This window comes from Cyprinus carpio, chromosome A20 (genome assembly GCF_018340385.1).
Source record: "Cyprinus carpio isolate SPL01 chromosome A20, ASM1834038v1, whole genome shotgun sequence".
NCBI lineage: Eukaryota > Metazoa > Chordata > Actinopteri > Cypriniformes > Cyprinidae > Cyprinus > Cyprinus carpio.
In genome coordinates, this window is record NC_056591.1 from 19806379 (window position 1) to 19825505 (window position 19127).

The following is a 19127-nucleotide window of genomic DNA, read 5'->3' on the forward strand; positions in this document are numbered from 1 at the left end:
ACAAAGTGGAAGACAGCTAGAAGACAACAAGCACAGCGGCAGTGCTAAATATTTGGTTCCAACAATAAATGTAAATTGAATTGAATCAGCCATTGAAACATTTGAATGAATGAATCACTCATTAAGACCAGGACTTTCTACCACCTACTGCCCTAAACCAGCCAAGGTACCATCACAAAAACACATTCAGCAAAATATTAACTATCTTTATGACAAAAATCAAAACAAAAATAAAATGATATTTTGGTCAATATTGCTCACTCCAGCTTTTATTAACTGCATTGCAATGTTCTAAAAACCACTAGCAACCAACTAGCAACGCCCTGGCAACTGTTTTCAGAAAAAAATGAAAAATAGTATTTAGCTGTAATTTGCCTTGTTCACACAATTCTTTGAATTTAACTTAAAACTTTTACATCTAATTACACCAAGTTCTCAACTTTTTAAAATGTTTTACTGGAATAAAACATTTTTACATCTTTTATGTGTGACAAACCTTTTCCATCTCCAGTTTGAAAGTGGTGTAAATTTCATTACTTAACAAAAACCTTAAGTAGCTCCGTCCAGAACATTGGAAAACTAATTATTTAGCTGCCTTTTTCACAAAATACTTCGCATTTAATTTGTATTAGTCATATGGTTATGTCTTTGTGAAAGAGAACATTTTGTAAGATTGTCAAAAACAGCCGTTTATTTGAAGGTACTAAGAAAGTATTACAAGAGGAAAAAAGTATCACACTCATAAATCTAAAAATTCATCCTTATCGTAAACTTTCCTAAAGGAACGTGTCCTACAAGCAGTCTGTCATCATCTGTATTAACTTATAAGGCCAAATCACACTGCACAGACAGACACAGACCAATGCAGACCAAGTACAGTAGGCCTACGTCACTTCTCAGACGTTCCAAGATTCGATAAATGCTGATTCAACATTCTGTTGGCAAAAACAAGCACAGAACAACACCAACAGATGCTGACAGGGTTAACACACTGATCAGACAAAACCTTACAAACATGTACGTTTCCTTTTATTGGCATCTGTCAGTGCAGTGTGAATTAAACTTGTCAACAGCCAGATTGTCTAACTACACAAACAAACTAATCTAGAAATGATTAAAAAAAAAACTTCTTTGGTAATACGTTTCGGCTTAGCTTTTATTCTGACCCTTTGCAGAACCTTTCTTCTTGGCTGAACTTTGTTTTTTAGGCTGGGCTTTGCCGGCCTTCGCTTTTGCCTCTTGAGATTTTGAGGCTTTAGGTTTTGTCGCCTGTGCTTTGGGTTCCTCAGAGGCAGCTGCGGCTTTATCAACATGCTCCTCTTTGAGGGGCTCTTGTTTGGGCAGCTCTGGTTCAGGTAACTCAGGTTTAACAGCTTCAAGTTTGCACTCTTCTTTCGTGACAGGCTTTGGCTGCTCCTCTTTGAGGGGCTCTTGTTTGGGTGGCTCTGGTTCAGGTAGCTCAGGCTTAACAATTGAGCTACTTGAATCTTTGCACTCTTCTTTCGTGAAAGGCTTTGGCTGCTCCTCTTTGAGGGGCTCTTGTTTGGGTGGCTCTGGTTCAGGTAACTCAGGTTTAACAGCTTCAGGTTTGCACTCTTCTTTCGTGAAAGGCTTTGGCTGCTCCTCTTTGAGGGGCTCATGTTTGGGCAGCTCTGGTTCAGGTAACTCAGGTTTAACAGCTTCAAGTTTGCACTCTTCTTTCGTGACAGGCTTTGGCTGCTCCTCTTTGAGGGGCTCTTGTTTGGGCGGCTCTGGTTCAGGTAACTCAGGTTTAACAGCTTCAAGTTTGCACTCTTCTTTAGTGACAGGCTTTGGCTTCTCTTTGAAGGGCTCTTGTTTGGGAAGCTCTGGTTCTGGTTCAGGTAACTCAGGTTTAACAGCTTCAAGTTTGCACTCTTCTTTAGTGACAAGCTTTGGCTGCCCTTCTTTGAGGAGTTCTTGTCTGGGCGGCTCTGGTTCAGGTAGCTCAGGTTTAACAGCTGTATCTTTGCTGTCTTCTTTCATGACAGGCTTTGGCTGAGTGGATTCCTGTTCGACCGTCTCTTCTGCTTTTGTCACCTCTTCCTGGCTTGGTTCATCTTTGGCTGATTCTTGTTTTCCTGTCTTTTGTTCACTGATCTCTGGTTGTAGAGGCTCTTGAGAAAGTTTGGATTCCATCTCAGATTTGGTGGGTTCAGGATTTGTGGGTATCTTCTCTTGGTTTACACTAACAACCTCTTGTTTGTTTTCTTCTGTGGTAGAGGGTTCCTCTTTTATTGATTCTGGTTTATCCACTGGTTCGGTGGACTCAAGTTTGGTAGCCTCAGGAATTTCTGGAATCTTTTGTGCCGTCTCCTCTTCCTCACTATCAGATTCTCCAGCATCATCTGTTATGGAACTTACCAAGGAAGCTGCAAACTCCTGCAGACGAATCTGCTCCTCTCGCAGCCTCTTCATCTCTGCGGTCAACATGGGGTTGGGAGCTGACTCAGGAAGTTGGACAAGCTCTGGAAGCTCATCTACTTGGGGCAAATCCACTGCAGGTGCTAGATCCTTTTCTGAGGACCGTATTTCTTTAATCTTGCTATATAAACTTTTTCTTTCATCCTGCAGTGATCGGCACAGAGTCTCCAGACGGTCGATTTTCATAGTGAAGAGTTCAAACTCTTTGGCCTTTTCTGATCTCTGTTGGAGTGGAGTTAATCAGTTAGTAAGTGAAACGCTAATGATAATCAAATACTGACAAGTCATGTGTGTACATTACCTCATCAATCATTTCAACAAGAGCTTTATTGCAGCTTTCAAACCGTGTCTTCCATATGTTTGACTCTTTTTCCAGCTTTTTCATCTTCTTTGTCATCTGTTCAAATAAAAATGTGATCAGCATAAGACTTACATGCTTTAAAATAGATAAAGGCATTTTAAATTGTTCACTGCAAAAAAATAAAATAAATAAAAATTCATTTTATCTAATTTTACAGTCAAACACTGTATAAGAGATAACGACTTGTTTTCAGAGATTGTAGCATTAATACGAGTGTATTTTATCTTACTGCATCAGCAGAGTTAAAATAAAGTTGGAAAATCTGACAGTGCAAAATACACTTTTAAATAAACTTTTTCTAGAAGAAAAAGTCTTAATATTTTATGCAGTGTTGCTTCTCAAGTACATTTATCGTTTAGATATTTTCACTGGAATAGAAGTAAAACAAAAATGAATAAGTTGTTTTTCACACTTTTTTCCTATTAACTTTCAGCTCTAGATAGTAAAAGTGTGCATAACACAACAAACCTTGTCCATCTCCTGTTTGAAAGTGATGTAAATTTCATTGCTTTTTGCTAGTGTGTTCTGAAACTCATCAAACTTCTGGGAGTACAACACAAGCTGTAAGAAGAAAATTACTGTTAGCATCCTTCAGAAAATCATTGTAAATTAATACCTTTGAGTACAGTTAGAGAAACATGCATGATGACAATGGCATTTCTACTTATCAGCTTGGCTTTCCTTTTAAATTTTTATATAATGATCTTATTTTGGAAAAAGAAAAAAAAAGTTCAGAATTTGTTATTTCTTATGAATGTATGTATTTATTTATTTATGAAACATGAATATATTAATGAATGTATATATATATATATATATATATATATATATATATATAATTTTTTTTTTTTTTATTTTTTTTTTTCATTCATACATCCATTAATTTACAAACCCGTTGGGAGACTTACAAATTTTGAGTAAAAAAGCAATGGAATAATTTACAAATCTCATAAACTTATGTTTTATTCACAATAGAATATAGATAACATATCAAATGTTGACAGTGAGACATTTTGAAATGTCATGCCAAATATTGGCTCATTTTGGATTTCATGAGAGCTACACATTCCAAAAAAGCTGGGACAGGTAGCAATAATATCATCATCATCTACAGTGCATAATATCATCCAAAGAGTCAGAGAATCTGGAACAATCTCTGTGCGTAAGGGTCAAGGCCGGAAAAACATACTGGATGCCCGAGATCTTCGGGCCCTTAGATGGCACTGCATCACATACAGGAATGCTACTGTAATGGAAATCACAACATGGGCTCAGGAATACTTCCAGAAAACATTGTCGGTGAACACAATCCACCGTGCCATTCGCCGTTGCCGGCTAAAACTCTATAGGTCAAAAAAGAAGCCACATCTAAACATGATCAGGAAGCACAGGCGTTTTCTCTGGGCCAGGTCTCATTTGAAATGGACTGTGGCAAAGTGTAAAACTGTTCTGTGGTCAGAAGAATCAAAATTTGACGTTCTTTTTGGAAAACTGGGACGCCATGTCATCCGGACTAAAGAGTACAAGGACAACCCAAGTTGTTATCAGCGCTCAGTTCAGAAGCCTGCATCTCTGATGGTAGGGGGTTGCATGAGTGTGTGTGGCATGGGCAGCTTACACATCTGGATAGGCACCATTAATGCTGAAAGGTATATCCAAGTTCTAGAACAACATATGCAACCATCCAGACATCGTCTCTTTCAGGGAAGACCTTGCATTTTCCAACGTGACAATGCCAGACCACATACTGCATCAATAACAACATCATGGCTGCGTAGAAGAAGGATCCGGGTACTGAAACGGCCAGCCTGCAGTCCAGATCTTTCACCCATAGAAAACATTTGGCGCATCATAAAGAGGAAGATGTGACAAAAGAAGACCTAAGACAGTTGAACAACTAGAAGCCTGTATTAGACAAGAATGGGACAACATTCCTATTCCTAAACTTGAGCAACTTGTCTCCTCAGTCCCCAGACATTTGCAGACTGTTATAAAAAGAAGAGGGGATGCCACACAGTGGTAAACATGGCCTTGTCCCAACTTTTTTGAGATGTGTTGATGCCATGAAATTTAAAATCAACTTATTTTTTCCTTAAAATTACACATTTTCTCAGTTTAAACATTTGATATGTCATCTATGTTGTATTCTGAATATAATATTGAAATTTGAAACTTCTACACCATTGCATTCTGTTTTTATTCACAATTTGTACAGTGTCCCAACTTTTTTGGAATCAGGTTTGTACTTATTCATTCTTTTGTTTACATTATGGACCTGATGGAAAGATGAAAGAGTTAATCGCTGATATTGCAGCTGCACTTTACACAATCCATCTGCAATTAGTCAAGGAAAATGTTCCAGTCAGAACACAAAGCTTTAAATAAGTGAACACTTTCTGCAATGACTCAGTATGTAATGTGTAAGACATCACTTATTATTTATAATAGCAGCAGTGAAACTCATCCAGGTCGTATTTACTGTTCAGCACTTGTGATGCTTGTGAACTATAATAATTCACTGAAATGATATATTTCAGTCTGTGTTGTCACAATAGAGCCATGAGAGAGAGGAAGCCTTCATACAGCCATAAACATAATTAACTCAAATTCGAGAGCTTCATCATCTTTGTTGATTCAGAGAGAGTGAGATGTTGTCACATTAACTTAAAGAATTAACCAGTATCTACATGATTTCTCTGCTCAAAGACAGAATAATATTTCTCAATATGCACCAGTTTTATGATGTTCTTGTGTCCTTTTTGTTGCTGGAAAACTCAGCCTTTATTTATTGTAAAGGAAAAAAGCGACCAATATATTCTTCAGAATTTCTCCTTTTGTGTTCCACTGAAGAAAAAAAGTCATACAGGTTTGGAACGGCATGAGGGTGAGTAAATGAAGACAGAATTTTAATTTTTGGATAAATTATCTCTTGAGGCACTTAAAAGTCCTTTATTATGGTCTACACAGAAATGTAAAGCTTTTCATAAACATCTGTCTGTAATTTATCTATCATCTTAACTGAAATGTATCCAGACTAATGGCTATGAATCATCACTATAAATTGCCTTTTAAAGATTGATTGGTTTATGTGGTTTGTCACACAGCTCAGCGAGAGACACACCACAGCTAGAGAGGAGAGAGTGTTGGATTGTGGGTAATGCCACAGCGATAGATATTCACCTGGGCCTGCATGACAGTGTGCTGCTCTTTCAGCTCTTTAGCCTGTAGTTTCCACTCTGCAGCCTGAGTGAGTAACTGGTTAAACACAAGACACACACACAAACAGGTGAGAGAGACCGAGAACTCGGCATTACCTGTTTCTTCATCTGTAACTCCTGCTCCTTCATCGCGTAGCATTTCTTTGTTTTTTCAATAGCCTCTTTAAGCAACTAACAACATAAATGGTGAGATGTTAACATGTGCCAATTCTTGAGATTCACTGAAACATTTTTATAAACAGGGTCCAAAATGAACTTTTTTTTTGCCAATTTAAGTTATTAAAATATAATATTTATACTTTTTTTTTTTTTTTACTATTCTAATATGGATTTTTTTGTCACTTGAGATGAGCAAGTGACTTTGTATCATAAAAATATTGTAATTTTGTTCTTTGCATTTTTGTTTCAGTACCTTTTTGCGAGGTTTATTTCAAATATGTGTTGCCACATGGAATTATAGGTACAAAACAAAGATCCAGGATAAACTTCTTATGGAAAATTTTCCACTGAGAACACTTGCAATTCACACACCAGATGTTTTCTTTAGCTGACAGCTTCATTTGTATGACACATTCATCCAGAAAGGTCAGATTATCATTCCTACATATCAACTTAATATATTATGTTGCAGTTCCTTTTATAAGCCAGTTTTTAATTGCATTTTGGCACTTGATGATTGTTCATTTTAGACCCTGCTTGTAAACAAATTCACTGTAAGCTAATGCAAATGAATTCATCTGCCCTTCATTTTACTTGAGGCAAATCTGAAGAGCCAGAATAATAGATCTGTGTGTCTTACATATTCCTTCTCCCTGTTGTGCTTCTCTTCAGCTTGACTGAGGAGCATGTTGGCTTCTTCCAGCTTGGCATCAGACAGTTTCTGCTGTAGATCTCTGTGTTTGAAGATCTTCTCTAAAGTCTGCATAAAAATACAGAATATTAATTTAGACGCAATGGGGTCATAGCAGATTTTATTTCATTCCATTCCATTGTCCAAACCACTTGTCCTAGTTAGGGTCGCAGGGATGCTGGATTTTATTTCCTTTTATTTTTGTAGTTTCCTTTTCCAGCTCTTGTAATTTCTGGGAACAACATTTAACGCAGTACATTTTAACACTGAAAATTAGTGTTTGTCTCTATCCTGATACACCACAGTGTGATGATTCACAAGCAGAACTGGTTCCAGGATCAACATCCTTTGTTGTCCTTGGAACAGCTTTCGTATCAATCCTTTTACACCTAAAATCAGAGGGTGGTGATTGGTCAATAGGGATGTTGTTCCAGGAACATGTGCTTCTGTAAATCACATTAAGCATGAGGCACGCCCCTCATATGGTGTGTGTCTCTACTGCAGCCAACAGAGGGCAGTAGAGACACACTGCACAATTTATTCTCGAGTTGGTACAATTGTTGGTGTCTGATTTAGCCCACAACACAGCTGTGTGTGAGCAGCCTCTGTGGTACCCATCAGCATGACAGATTGAGCTTAACTTCCCCACACATCAGGCTTGTCATTCCACCGGTCCATCCTCATGTGATTAGATACACAATACTGAGTGTTCTACAAGGTGCTATATTCACTGTCAAACCAGGCGTGAATCACTGAGTCAAAGTCAAAAAATACAAGTATCTGCTCTGCATATAGCAGGTTTAGGAAGTGTGAGTGTGTAGTTTCCTCCACCTCATGTTGTGAAATTACAGCTCTGGCAGACTCCAGCTCTAAAACATGCATATATTTTTATGCATAGTGACTGTAAAAATGGCTCATGTAAATTTGGAATAATTTTGTAAAGTTTTTGAAAATCTCTTATGGACACTAAGGCTGCACTTGATCAAAAATACTCAAATAGACAGCAGTTATTTTAAATTGTAATAATATTTTACAAAATGACTGTTTTACTGTATTTTTGATCAAATAAATGCAGCCTTGGTGAGCATAAGATAACACAAAAAAAAAAAAAAAAAAAATTCTCAAAATTATACTAAAATTTAAACTGGAACGTAATTTCAAATAAGTTTGGAAGCCCAGTAATGACTCATTCAACTTTTCAGATGGACCAGAACAAAAAATCAAATCGTATCACACACTTACTTGTATCAAAATCTAATCTCGACTGTGCCTCGGGTGCAGCTTTAAATGGATTTGTGACTGAATCGCTTTGACAGATGTGTTAGATATTGGGGTGTTTGAAATACTCAATTCATTTAGCTGGCTTTCATTGCACAGGTCTTTGGTCTGTTTCACACCACAAGCACATATTTATTTTAGGGCCCATATTAACAGGTTACAGTCTTCACACTGCCCACATAAACAGCACAGTGCTGTGTGGCTGAAAATAGAGTTTTGTTATGCAGCAGAGGCACTGTGAAAGGTGGGCCGGCTGTAACTCTGCTTATGTGTGGATTTAATGCATTTCAAATCCAGATGGCATTTGTACAGATATGTTTTGTGTGTTGTTTTCTGTCGGTACCTGTTCTCTCCGCTCATACTGCTCTATGATGGTCTTGAGTTTGCTGGCCAGCTCACTGTTCTCTTGGCATAGCTTGTTGTTGCGGTTACTGTGCTGCTCGATCTGATTCTGAATGTCCACCAGCGTGCTCTGGAAATGAGCGGTGATCTCCTTCCGCTTCATTTCATCCTCCCGCAGCCTTTGCAGACTCTCCTCCTGCAGGGAAAAAGAGAGAAGGAAATGAGTGGGAAATCTGGGAATGTGCAGCCTTTAGTGATGAAAGCAGTCTAGATCTAGTATTACGTGAGGGTGTGAGATAAAGCTGTGACTAGATGGTAAAGTCAAATAATGTATTGTATTTAATAGCATTCTGTAGAAGAAACTATATTTTAAACATTTGTGGAATAAAATGGCCAACTCTTCCTAAAGCTTATTTCATAGTTTGCATTTTATATAGCCTTAATACAAACAGTTATATAACATTTTGTATTTGACAACCACAATTAACACAAACCATAATCACCATTATTTGTTTTCTTCATTCACAACAACAAAAACTAAATAATTCAACTCAGTCATGCTAACAGTGTTGTCACTATTTAAAAAACTAATTAAAAATAAATCTCAAATATTAGATGAAAAAACTAAACTTAAAAACACTTAAATGAAAATTAGAAATGTTATATTGTCAACTAACTAAACTAAGTTGAATAGGAAGTCTGTGTCTGGGATTATTTAAAAAAAAAAAAATATATATATATATATATAAAAAGGCATTTGAGAAGTAACAAAGTTTACAAGAGAGTTGTAATGCAACCATAATTTAATAAAATAAAATAAAATGTATTATTTTTAATAAACGTAGTATGTCAGTAAGGGACAACCTTTTGGAAGGGGCTTTTATTTTATATAGTGAAAAGTGAAAGGAAGTTGAGAAGAGAGATGTAATGTACATGTTATAGGCCAGACTTGAACCTGAGTGGCCCAAATGAGCACCATAGCACTAACCGCTAACCACTACTTTAACTGCACTATTTCTGCCTTACACTGTCTGAGTGGTGAAGGCTAGCTAATGATCATATTAATCGAATGATGTTAATGACATATTAAGCTATATGAGATCTATTGTGGCACTATTCTTTTTTTAGTATCTGGGATTGGACGTGTGAATGTTAAACAGGCCTGCCATCCAATGGGTGCACTTTGTAAACATGAGCTCCTGTTTCAGAAGCGCCAGCTTCCTGACTCAGCCATTTGTAAGAAATCCACACATGGAGTGTTCTTCTCCAGGGCTGAATCTGTTTGCCTGCCTGTGTTTACACGTGACATGAGTCTCAAGCTCCCACTTGGGAAAGGTGAAGCTGTATTACCACTACGCAAGCTCATCTGGGAGGTGAATCACTCACATAAACGCAAAGGAAATGACCCCAGATTAAATCTAATTTACGGTCCTCATAGCTGAGGGTTGCACCTACACACAGGGCTTAGATGTTCTGCTTTGACCCGCTCATTAATGGCTTCCATAATACTTGAATAAAATTGACTGTGGAGTGAACAAGGTCAAAGCCAGCCTCTAGGGAAGGATAGCATCAACTTCCAAAGGCATGCAGAGTTCATATTAGAGCAAGAGTTTAATATCTTCAATGCCCGGAGGAGAAAAAACAACACAAATGTGATTAGAAAGCTCCTCTGAGTCACCTTACAGACCACAAAAACAGAAAAAAAGTGTGTGTGTGTGTGTGTGTGTGTGTGTGTGTGTGTGTGTGTGTGGATGCTGGGACAGAAACCACTACCTTTTCTTACAAAGTCCTCCATGCACCTGTTCATTGAATAGTACAAATGGACTGAAATCAGTTGCTGAACTGCAAAGAGAAAATGGCTCCAGGTGCTTTGCACAAGATTCATAACATCTTTCATATTATGTACATATTCACCAAATGGAGGTGAAATTGTTTTTTGGAAGGCAATATAATTGTTTGGCGGAGTGAAAGAAATGAGTGGACTGCTATATCCGACAACTGGAAACATTTCAAGTGCTGAATAACAGTTTTGTAAAATGACAAATATGGCATCTCAGTTGAGAGAGGCATTCACAAATTAGGTTGCAGTTTTTAATATTCAGAACCGTTTACATGAATCAAAAACATACAGCACGACCAGTGAAGTCTGATTTCCAATCTCTTATGAACCGGATCTTTTTAAAGAATCAAAAAATATAGATTCCCTTGTTAATGACTCGTATGAGTCTGTTCTTTATATTGAATCAAACACATAGCGTGAATGCTGAAGGTAGTGATGGGAGAAACAAAGCTTTTTGAAACCCTGAATCATTTGCCTTTGCAAAATGATTCACTGTTTCGATGCTCTCAGAACACCACAGGATGGTGGCAACTGCTGGTCAAAATAATTGCAATGTATAATGACACCTTTTACAAATCACTTGTAAATGTTTTCACAAAGAGTGTCTATTAAATATAACCAAATAATTAAACACTATTAAATATGACGTTCTGTCAAATTTGTGTTATTTTATTTATTAATGTGAAATGCATGTGTGTTAGGGCTTGGCAAACTAGGTAGCAATTAAATATTGTTCTCCCTTTCATATTGCACACGCATATTAAAATTCAATACATTTATTAAAAATGAACCTACATTATAAAACTAACCCAAGATCTGTTAAAACTAACATTTGTTCTTCGGTTCATACTCAAACCATAGGAATTTTGAAATGTTTCGAAACCAAGGCTTGAAATCAGGGTAGACTGTTTTTATATAACCTTCTCATTTGTAATGAGAATGGTAACACTATAAAAATATAAGCTATTTCTGAAAAAACAAAAACAAACTAAAACAATACCTTTATGATGTAATATATAAATATAAGTAATTTTCGAATGCAAACTTGATCACTTGTGTTCTTGTTTTTGTGTTTTTGCAATATTTGGTATAAGAACACGTATTATTCATGGCACTTTTTTGTGGTGTCTAGATACACAATAAAATCAGTTGTTTTCAGCCAGTCACATGATCTCTACTTGTGATCTCAACTGCTCAATGTAAAATAAAACAGCTTGTAAGTGTAATAAATCTAGTTGTCCTGTTAATTTCAGCAGATTTCACCTCAAAATTAGCACAGAAAATATAAAAAACTCTCTGGGATGGAGATGTAGTCACTGTAGCACCAACAGAACGGAAGAACAGGAGGCCATGGCCTCTGCAGTGATTTGAGCCAGTGAGACATTCTCTTTGACGTTTGATTTATAAAAGAAGGGCAAATGCCACTGAAGCTCAGTAACACTATCCCTCTTGTCATAGTAACCTGTCAGCAGCACTTTGAGTCTGAGAAGCTAGTGTCTCATCGAGACAGAGATGCAGAGACACTGCAGTAACATCCCACTGGGCTCTAAGAAGGAAGTTGAATTGACTCAATCTCAGCAATCAAAACACTGACACGGGTAACAGGGTAATAACAGGAAAACAAGTCAGGTGCTCAACACTCTCCCACATGTCAAGTTGTGGTCTGTTGTGTTACTGTATCTGTATCTGTTACTGTACTGTATTTCAATATATGTTATATTTTATGTACATAAACACATACACAAAAATAAACCTACCAAATAGCTTGGCTTTTCCTCCACAACTCAATTCTCTTAAACTGTCAGTAGATCGTGTTCTCACCTTCAGTGTCCTGTTATGTCTCTGAAGCTCCCTGCAGAGCATCTCCAGCTTGCTGCGGGCCAGAATGGCACGACTGTGCTCGAACTGAAGCTGATCTCTCTGCTTGACCAGAAGACCCTGTCTCTGCTGAAGCTGCTCCAGCTGTTTCTTCTCAGTCCTGTGTTCCTCCACCTGCCCCATATGCACAAAACACACACAGATGTGATCCACACATCATCTTATACACCTCTGACTGGTCTAAAGCTGCTTTAGATAATGTCTGTCTAGTTGTCCTCAAGAGGATTTTGGAATGACGGGATACAGACTTTCCCAGTTTTCAAGAACCTTAGTTTATTTCTGAGAACAAGATCTGGTTTTGTCAAAACTGGGAGAATTCCATCATGTTCTTTTCTACGTGTCCCTGACGTTATCTCTGTGTTCTCAAATTGAAGAGAGTGTTGTGACTTTCTTGTGTGGCATATGGCCTTGTGTTCAGACTTGCATATTCAGCCCAGGGCGTCGAATATTTAGGTCATCGCAGTATCAGTGAAACCACTCTTAACATCACACCAGGCGTTCGTTTATTTTCTCTCAGTGTCAATCCAGTTTGTGTTCTATTTGTTTCCTCTTAACTGTCCTCCACACATTGTTGTTGCCGGCGGTGTAAACTGTTCAGAGAGTGGCATTCTCTCATGAGTCTGGATACTTACCAACTCAGTGTATTTCTTCAACACCATTTCCACTTTCTCTTCTGGTGAGCCGAGCATGTTCAGGCTTTGCAATAAGGATGCGGCCTCTTTACCTATGAGACAAGCGTTTTCCGTTCAGATTACAGAATGAGAAGAAAAAGAAGATGAGCAGAAGCCCACAAGAAAGAGTTCTGCACGCAAGCTTTAAAATAAATCAATGGGAGGAGTGGTGAAATCACAGCGTGATAGTGTTTACTACTATAAAATGGTTGAGAGAAGCAAACAAAGCACAAGACATTTACTCAGCCTTAAGGGGATAGTTCATCCAAAAATGAAAACGCTGTCATTATTTATTCACTCTCTTTTCATTCCAAACCTTATTTTATTCACTGATCATTTAATGAGTTTTAGATCCAGTTCACAAAACCAGTCTAAATGATTTTTTCACAAATCAGACTGGTCCAGTTTTTCAGTTCAACTCATTGACTCATTGCTGTGGCTACCAGCCCAATTTATCTATAACTATTCTTACACAAGGCTATTTATATGACCTCAGAAGACTAGTCATATACTACTTTTATGATATTTTATGATACATTTATGGTACTTTTTTATTTTTAAAAGCTTGTACACCCCTTCATTGTAACTAAATTGAATTGAGTGAGCAGTACATTATTCATATTTTCTCTTTTCGTGTTCCACAAAGTAAAGTCATACAGGTTTGCAACAACATGAGGGCAAGTAAATGATGAGTGAATTCTCTTTCTTGTGTGAAATTTTCCTTTAAGCCCAGAGTGTGTCAGAAAACTAAGTCAAGCACCATAGCTGTCTGCATTTTGATGGTGAAGTGGGCTTTAGTATTGCCGTGAGTATTCTTTTCTTGAGAATGGAAATTTTCCAGACAGTTGATTACTACACTCATGGCACTCGACCATCCTGCTGATAGAAAAACCCAATCACTGTTTATGACTCTCCATCTGTGCGATTGAGAGGTGCTACATATGGCATTATTTTTCAAACATAAAACAGTAATCAGTTTTCTCACTGAAATCTCTGCTCTGTGGGTCGTTTAAGAAAACGGTTGTCATTCATGTCACTAAATCACAGATTACTGTTCAAATATTTGAGGTAAGTAAGATTTTTTGTTTAAAAGATTTGATTTCAGACACATTAAAATGATCAAAAATGACAGTGAAGACTATGTTACAATAAAATCTATTTCAAATTATTAATGCTGTTCTTTTGAACTTTCTATTTATCAAAGAATCCTATAAATGATGTATACATTGTTATGTATCACGGTAATATTTCCACAAAAATATTAAGCACTGCTGCTTTCAACATTAATAAGAATAAAAAATGTTTTTGTACACCAAATGAACATATTAGAATGATTTCTGAAGGTTCAGATGACAATGAAGACCGCTGAAAATTTAGCTTTGCCATCACTGGAATTGTTTTTGAAATATATTCAAATAGAAAACAGTTATTTTAAAAGACTTTTATGCTGTATTTTTGATTAACTTGATATGGCACATTTTAATTTATTATTTATGTGGTTGTCAACCTTAAAATGGCACCTATATCAAAGAATGGCCCATGTGATTTCTTGACCAATTATTGACCTTTTATGATGCTGAGCAAAATGAAAATTCTCTTTGTGAGGTTTAGTCTTTTAGTTTGTCTGTTTAATCTTAAGACTTTTCCTCCATTTATCAAATGAACAGATGAAAGGCAGATTGCTTACCCAGGCCCGTGAGGAGTTTCTTATCAGCTTTTTGCTCCTTCTCTGGACTGGCACCAGCTTCTTGTGGGTCAGCCTCTTCATCAGCCTTTGCCTCCTCTTCCTTTTTCTCCTCAGACTCCAGGATGGAGATCTGCTCCTGCATCAGGCTCGATGCCGCTCCATACGTGTTGATTATATCCTCTAGCTGCCGGCTGAAGTCCTCCATCGGGTCCACTGGCTGCTCTTCAGGCTCATTGACTTGTTCATTGGTGTTCTCAGAGGTCTGGTCACTGCCCTCCATCATATGCTGCAAAAATCAAGTTAAATATATCATTAAAGATCTTCATGAGAAAGCAGATTCATTAGCAGAGGTAGAACAGCCAATTCCTTGATTACACTCTTAGCTTGATGCTGAAATGAGCATTACTTGTAGAGAGGTTTGATATGACTCCCTCAAATCACCAGCCACTAAAGTGAAGACGGATGGCTTTTGGCCAGTTTGCGGTATGTTTGCATGCATAGAAGGAATGTATGTTCGAAATGCATGAGGTTATTTGTGAGAAATGGGAATTTAAATTTGGGGGAAATTAAAGAACATTTGATTAATGTGTTTTCCTTAGGCACAAACAATACGGATAATAGAGAAGTGACCTTGAAAAACAAATAATTGCAGAAACTTAAAACTGAGAATTGGATATAACTGAAGGGAAATGTGAAGTAAATTGTCAATGTAATAACGATGGCCAAGTTACTTAGTTCTATTTATCTATTTGTCTTGTTTTGATTTTGACATGCACTGATACGGTTGTGTACTGATATTTTGTTCATGTTTACATATATGTTTACTTAATTCCAATTTAAAATAACTGTTTTCTATTTTAATATATTTTAAAAAACATAATTTAATCATATAATGGGAAAGTATTCAGTGTCACATGATCCTTTAGAAATCATTCTAATATGCTGATTTAGTGCTCATGGAACATTTCTTATTATTATACTGAAAACAGTTTTGCTGCTTAATATTCTTTGTGAAAACTGATATATATTTTTCATGATTCTTTGAAAAAATTAAATTAGTATTTTTTTTTTTTAATAAAAACATATTGACCCCAAACTTTTGAATGTACTACACACACACATTGGGTTTCCATGTTTTATGGGGAAATTACATAGGTGAAGTGGTTTTTATATTGTACAAACTATATTTTCTATCCCCTTACCCTAACCCTACCCCCAAACCTGCATTTTTAGATTTTCAGAAAACTTAATTCTGTATGATTTATGGTTTTCCTCATGGGGACCTAAACAAAATGTTTTCACAAGGTCAAAACTGACTGATTTTACTATCCTTATGGGGACATACACAGAGTAGATACAGATCTACATAGTGGCAGTTAGATAAATTCTTAAACATTTTCAATGAAAGAAAAAAGAAAGTCACATCTGATCACTTAGCTGCCTCCATGCCTGGTGGACATTTGAAGAGAGACAACAAGCAGCTTGTGACACAGAAGGCTAGAGGACGGGGTGTGGAGAAAATAGCACAAATCACAGAGGCAGAGTATCACTGAGCCTCTAAATCTGATGTGTCACTGATAGCGCAAGGCCTGAAGCCCTTCAGCTCTACACAGCTGATTTCATGTGGAATGAACTCTGAGATACCAGAGGTTGTTGATGTCCCAGCTCTGTTGCTTATCAGGTTAAAATTATAGCCCCCATTCCAAACCCATGCATGTGCATGCATCTACCCCTCCTCCTCGCCCATCACTCCTCCTCCTTCAGCAACATGACACCTGTTGTGAAGCCACACGCTATTTTTGGACCCTCTAAATATGGACAAGCTATTTGTTATTCTAGCCACGTACACTCTGATGTCAATGGAAGCAGTTTTACGCAAAGTGGAAAAAACTATGACTATTCTAAACATCGGTTTACATCTAAACAAGGCTAAGAGTGAAGCACATAAGCACATTGGTTTTGTCTTCTTATTACTATTCACGATAATGAAACCACACTATAATGACTGAAACAAAACGCACAGTCAAATAAATCCAACCAAAAGTTTCTCAAAGACACACTGGTGACATTCAGCTTAACGTCAACTAAAGTTAAATAAAATAGGACAGCTCAAGACTTACCCTACACGTGTCTGTTCAGGTTCAAATAGAAAAGGAGGACAATGAACCAGCCAGTCATGAGTTTTATCAGAGTGAAAAAGAGAGGTGAGGAGGGTCCAAAAGGACTCAAGACAACAGCTGACAGCATGAGTCGCTCAAAATAACCTACACTGGAACACCAATGAAAGCGTTGTCCGAACACTCTGAATGAATCGGCCTGTCAAGATCTTTCTACTCAGGCTGAGGAGCTAATTTTGCCGGGGAGCTAATTTTGTAATATCCTTTGAAAGGCTTCAGACTTGTTATTATAGATAGTTATTATAGATCTACTAATCCAAAAGTAATTCTGGTTTAGAACTGGAAGTTGGTTAGAAGTAAAAAAAAAAGCATGATTTATTGAATGATTGTCAGAGTTTTTGTATGATATGAAGTATGATATAATGAGAATATGGAGTGCATACATCAAAAAAATCTCAGAGGCCAAACTTAAGAAAAAATATGCAATTTGGTGCAGTTGCAAATATTAATATAGCCAAAAAAGTATAATAATTTAAATTCTGATAGCTTGTAATATAATCTATGAGATTTTTATTACAGTATAGCAGACTACTTACATAAAATCCATGTTAAATATCAGTCGTCAGGAGGTTGGAGGTTACTCACAGTCAGACGACAGAAGGCATTTAGTAGGTTCTGTACAACAGGTTTAACATCAAAGTATTGATCATATTCATAATTTAGAACTCAGAAATTTACATATTAAATATGATACACTTGGCTTTATAGGGTTAACATGCAAATCTGAGCAGCCCTCACAGTTATTGACTTGTGTACTGAATGCCTAAGGACCAATTTCTTGTAACAATCTGCTTAGTATTGGGTTTTCACAGCTCCTGTTAGCATTTATTATCACATTTGTCCACCATAATTCCAGTCAATTGCACTCTAATCACTTCAAATCATGCAAATGGAGAGTTGTGAAGTGATTAGCATCTCCAGTGAAACTCACTCCATAACAGTGTTTTTGTCTGCACATTTCTAAATATTTAAAAATATTTGGCATGCAACTGTGAAACACGGCTACTCACCCATTCATCAAACAATATCATGGGGTCTTTAATGTATGTCCTTTGCAGTGCATTTTTACGCACTGATATTAGCAAATTTGAGCATCAGAATCATTACGTTGCTATTTGCAATAGCTCTTACTAAAAGCACAAATGAGTATAGAGTGTCTCTTGCTTGGGTGTTTTGATATATGTCTCTTTAACCTTGAGTTGCATTTTGCTGCAACTGTCAGCATTTTAGAAAGCTGGAGAGGCAAGGGCTCAACCAATGTTTCTGGCCTTTTATTTTTTGCGGTCATAGGCACAGATAAGCTGGTAAGAATGAACGGTATTTCTATGAACTGCTCAGTTCCTGTGTTCCATGGCATAAGACTAGCTGTTTGATAAAGTTACAACAGAATCTTGCGCCATTTTTTATTTATTTTTGGCTTGAGAGCTCCTCTAAATGAGCTGCTGACTCATGCAGTCAAATTAAGTAAGATGTCCACGTCTCCTCCTGCCTCGCTCTCCTTTCTCTCCAGGTGCTATCAAAAGCACTCTGATACGTGGAATGCTAACATATCCTGCATATAATTTGCTCTGTCACACATTGTATTTAAAGGTTGATAATGAGGCTTGCTATATTCTAAGATTTCTGCCATTTGTCATTTTTAAATTGCAGATTTGTTGTTAAAGTTGATAGCAGATGATAAAAAATTTAAATGAGATGGTTATTTGAGTCATATTTACTTTTCTAAACTGTCACAAAATATCTAAATATCAAAGATGGAGCAGCATTTGATGGGGCGATTAGTCACACATGCGTGTAGCATAAGCTAACAGTGAGAATTTCTCCTCACGCTCTCAAGGAGACAAAATCCAGCAGCTCTCCTGACATTGTATATCACTGACTTGTTTGTAGGCTACAGTATCTCCTTGCAATGCAGGCTGGAGGAGGTGTCTGGATTCACAGTAACAGAGACTAGAAAGCACAGGGGGGCTCAGAGCTGGCTGTTATGAGCACGACCAACATTCCCACAGTGAAGGCAATTATAACAGTCAACATCCCTCTGCATGACTTTACACATTGCAATTTGCACCCAGTCCCCTAAAAGCAACGGAATGCGATAATGTACAAAAAAAAAAAAAAACAACAACACAGATCTCAACATTTTACTTATTAACAGAAGTTTAATATTTTATGGAGACTTGGAGTTTCAGTTATAGGCCTATTTCATTTAAGTGTTAGGCTATCATTTAGTTTGTTTGAATTAGCGTTTCAAGAGCGTTTATAATAGTAGCTACAGTTCAACAGCACTGTATCGTTCGGTGTTTCAGATCGACTGTAGTATTTCCTTTTAGAGTTACTCCAATAAGCTAGGTGGTGATGAGGCCGAGTTATTTTTTAAATCCTT

The 19127-nt window shown here is 37.1% G+C and overlaps 1 protein-coding gene across 5 annotated transcripts; it reads right to left on the reverse strand.

The window, feature by feature from the left end:
- Positions 1 to 663: 663 nt before the first annotated feature.
- Positions 664 to 16860, reverse strand: LOC109080223 (beta-taxilin-like). Of its 5 annotated transcripts, XM_042778041.1 has the most exons (11): positions 16688 to 16860; positions 14568 to 14853; positions 12842 to 12933; positions 12153 to 12332; positions 8493 to 8687; positions 6821 to 6940; positions 6118 to 6192; positions 3272 to 3364; positions 2744 to 2839; positions 1641 to 2664; positions 664 to 1334 (listed from the first exon to the last, which is right to left on the reverse strand). In XM_042778041.1, exons 2-11 carry the CDS (start codon positions 14848 to 14850, stop codon positions 1150 to 1152), a joined length of 2343 nt encoding a protein of 780 aa, XP_042633975.1. In that variant the 5' UTR covers positions 14851 to 14853; positions 16688 to 16860; the 3' UTR covers positions 664 to 1149. The 5 variants fall into 5 exon arrangements, with proteins under 5 accessions (XP_042633975.1, XP_042633974.1, XP_018950853.2 ...); XM_042778040.1 differs by lacking the exon at positions 6118 to 6192 and adding an exon at positions 5984 to 6058 and having other exon boundaries at positions 664 to 2664; positions 12153 to 12323; XM_019095308.2 differs by having other exon boundaries at positions 664 to 2664; positions 12153 to 12323.
- Between the last annotated feature and the right edge of the window lie 2267 nt (positions 16861 to 19127).

Excerpts from the sequence above, each read along its gene's own strand:
- LOC109080223 (XM_042778039.1), bottom strand. The coding sequence starts at position 14,850 with ATGATGGAGGGCAGTGACCAGACCTCTGAGAACACCAATGAACAAGTC. Across the intron at positions 2,840-3,271 it reads TCAAACAGGAGATGGACAAG|ATGACAAAGAAGATGAAAAA; the intron begins GTTTGTTGTGTT and ends TTATTTGAACAG. Across the intron at positions 2,665-2,743 it reads TTGTTGAAATGATTGATGAG|AGATCAGAAAAGGCCAAAGA; the intron begins GTAATGTACACA and ends CCACTCCAACAG.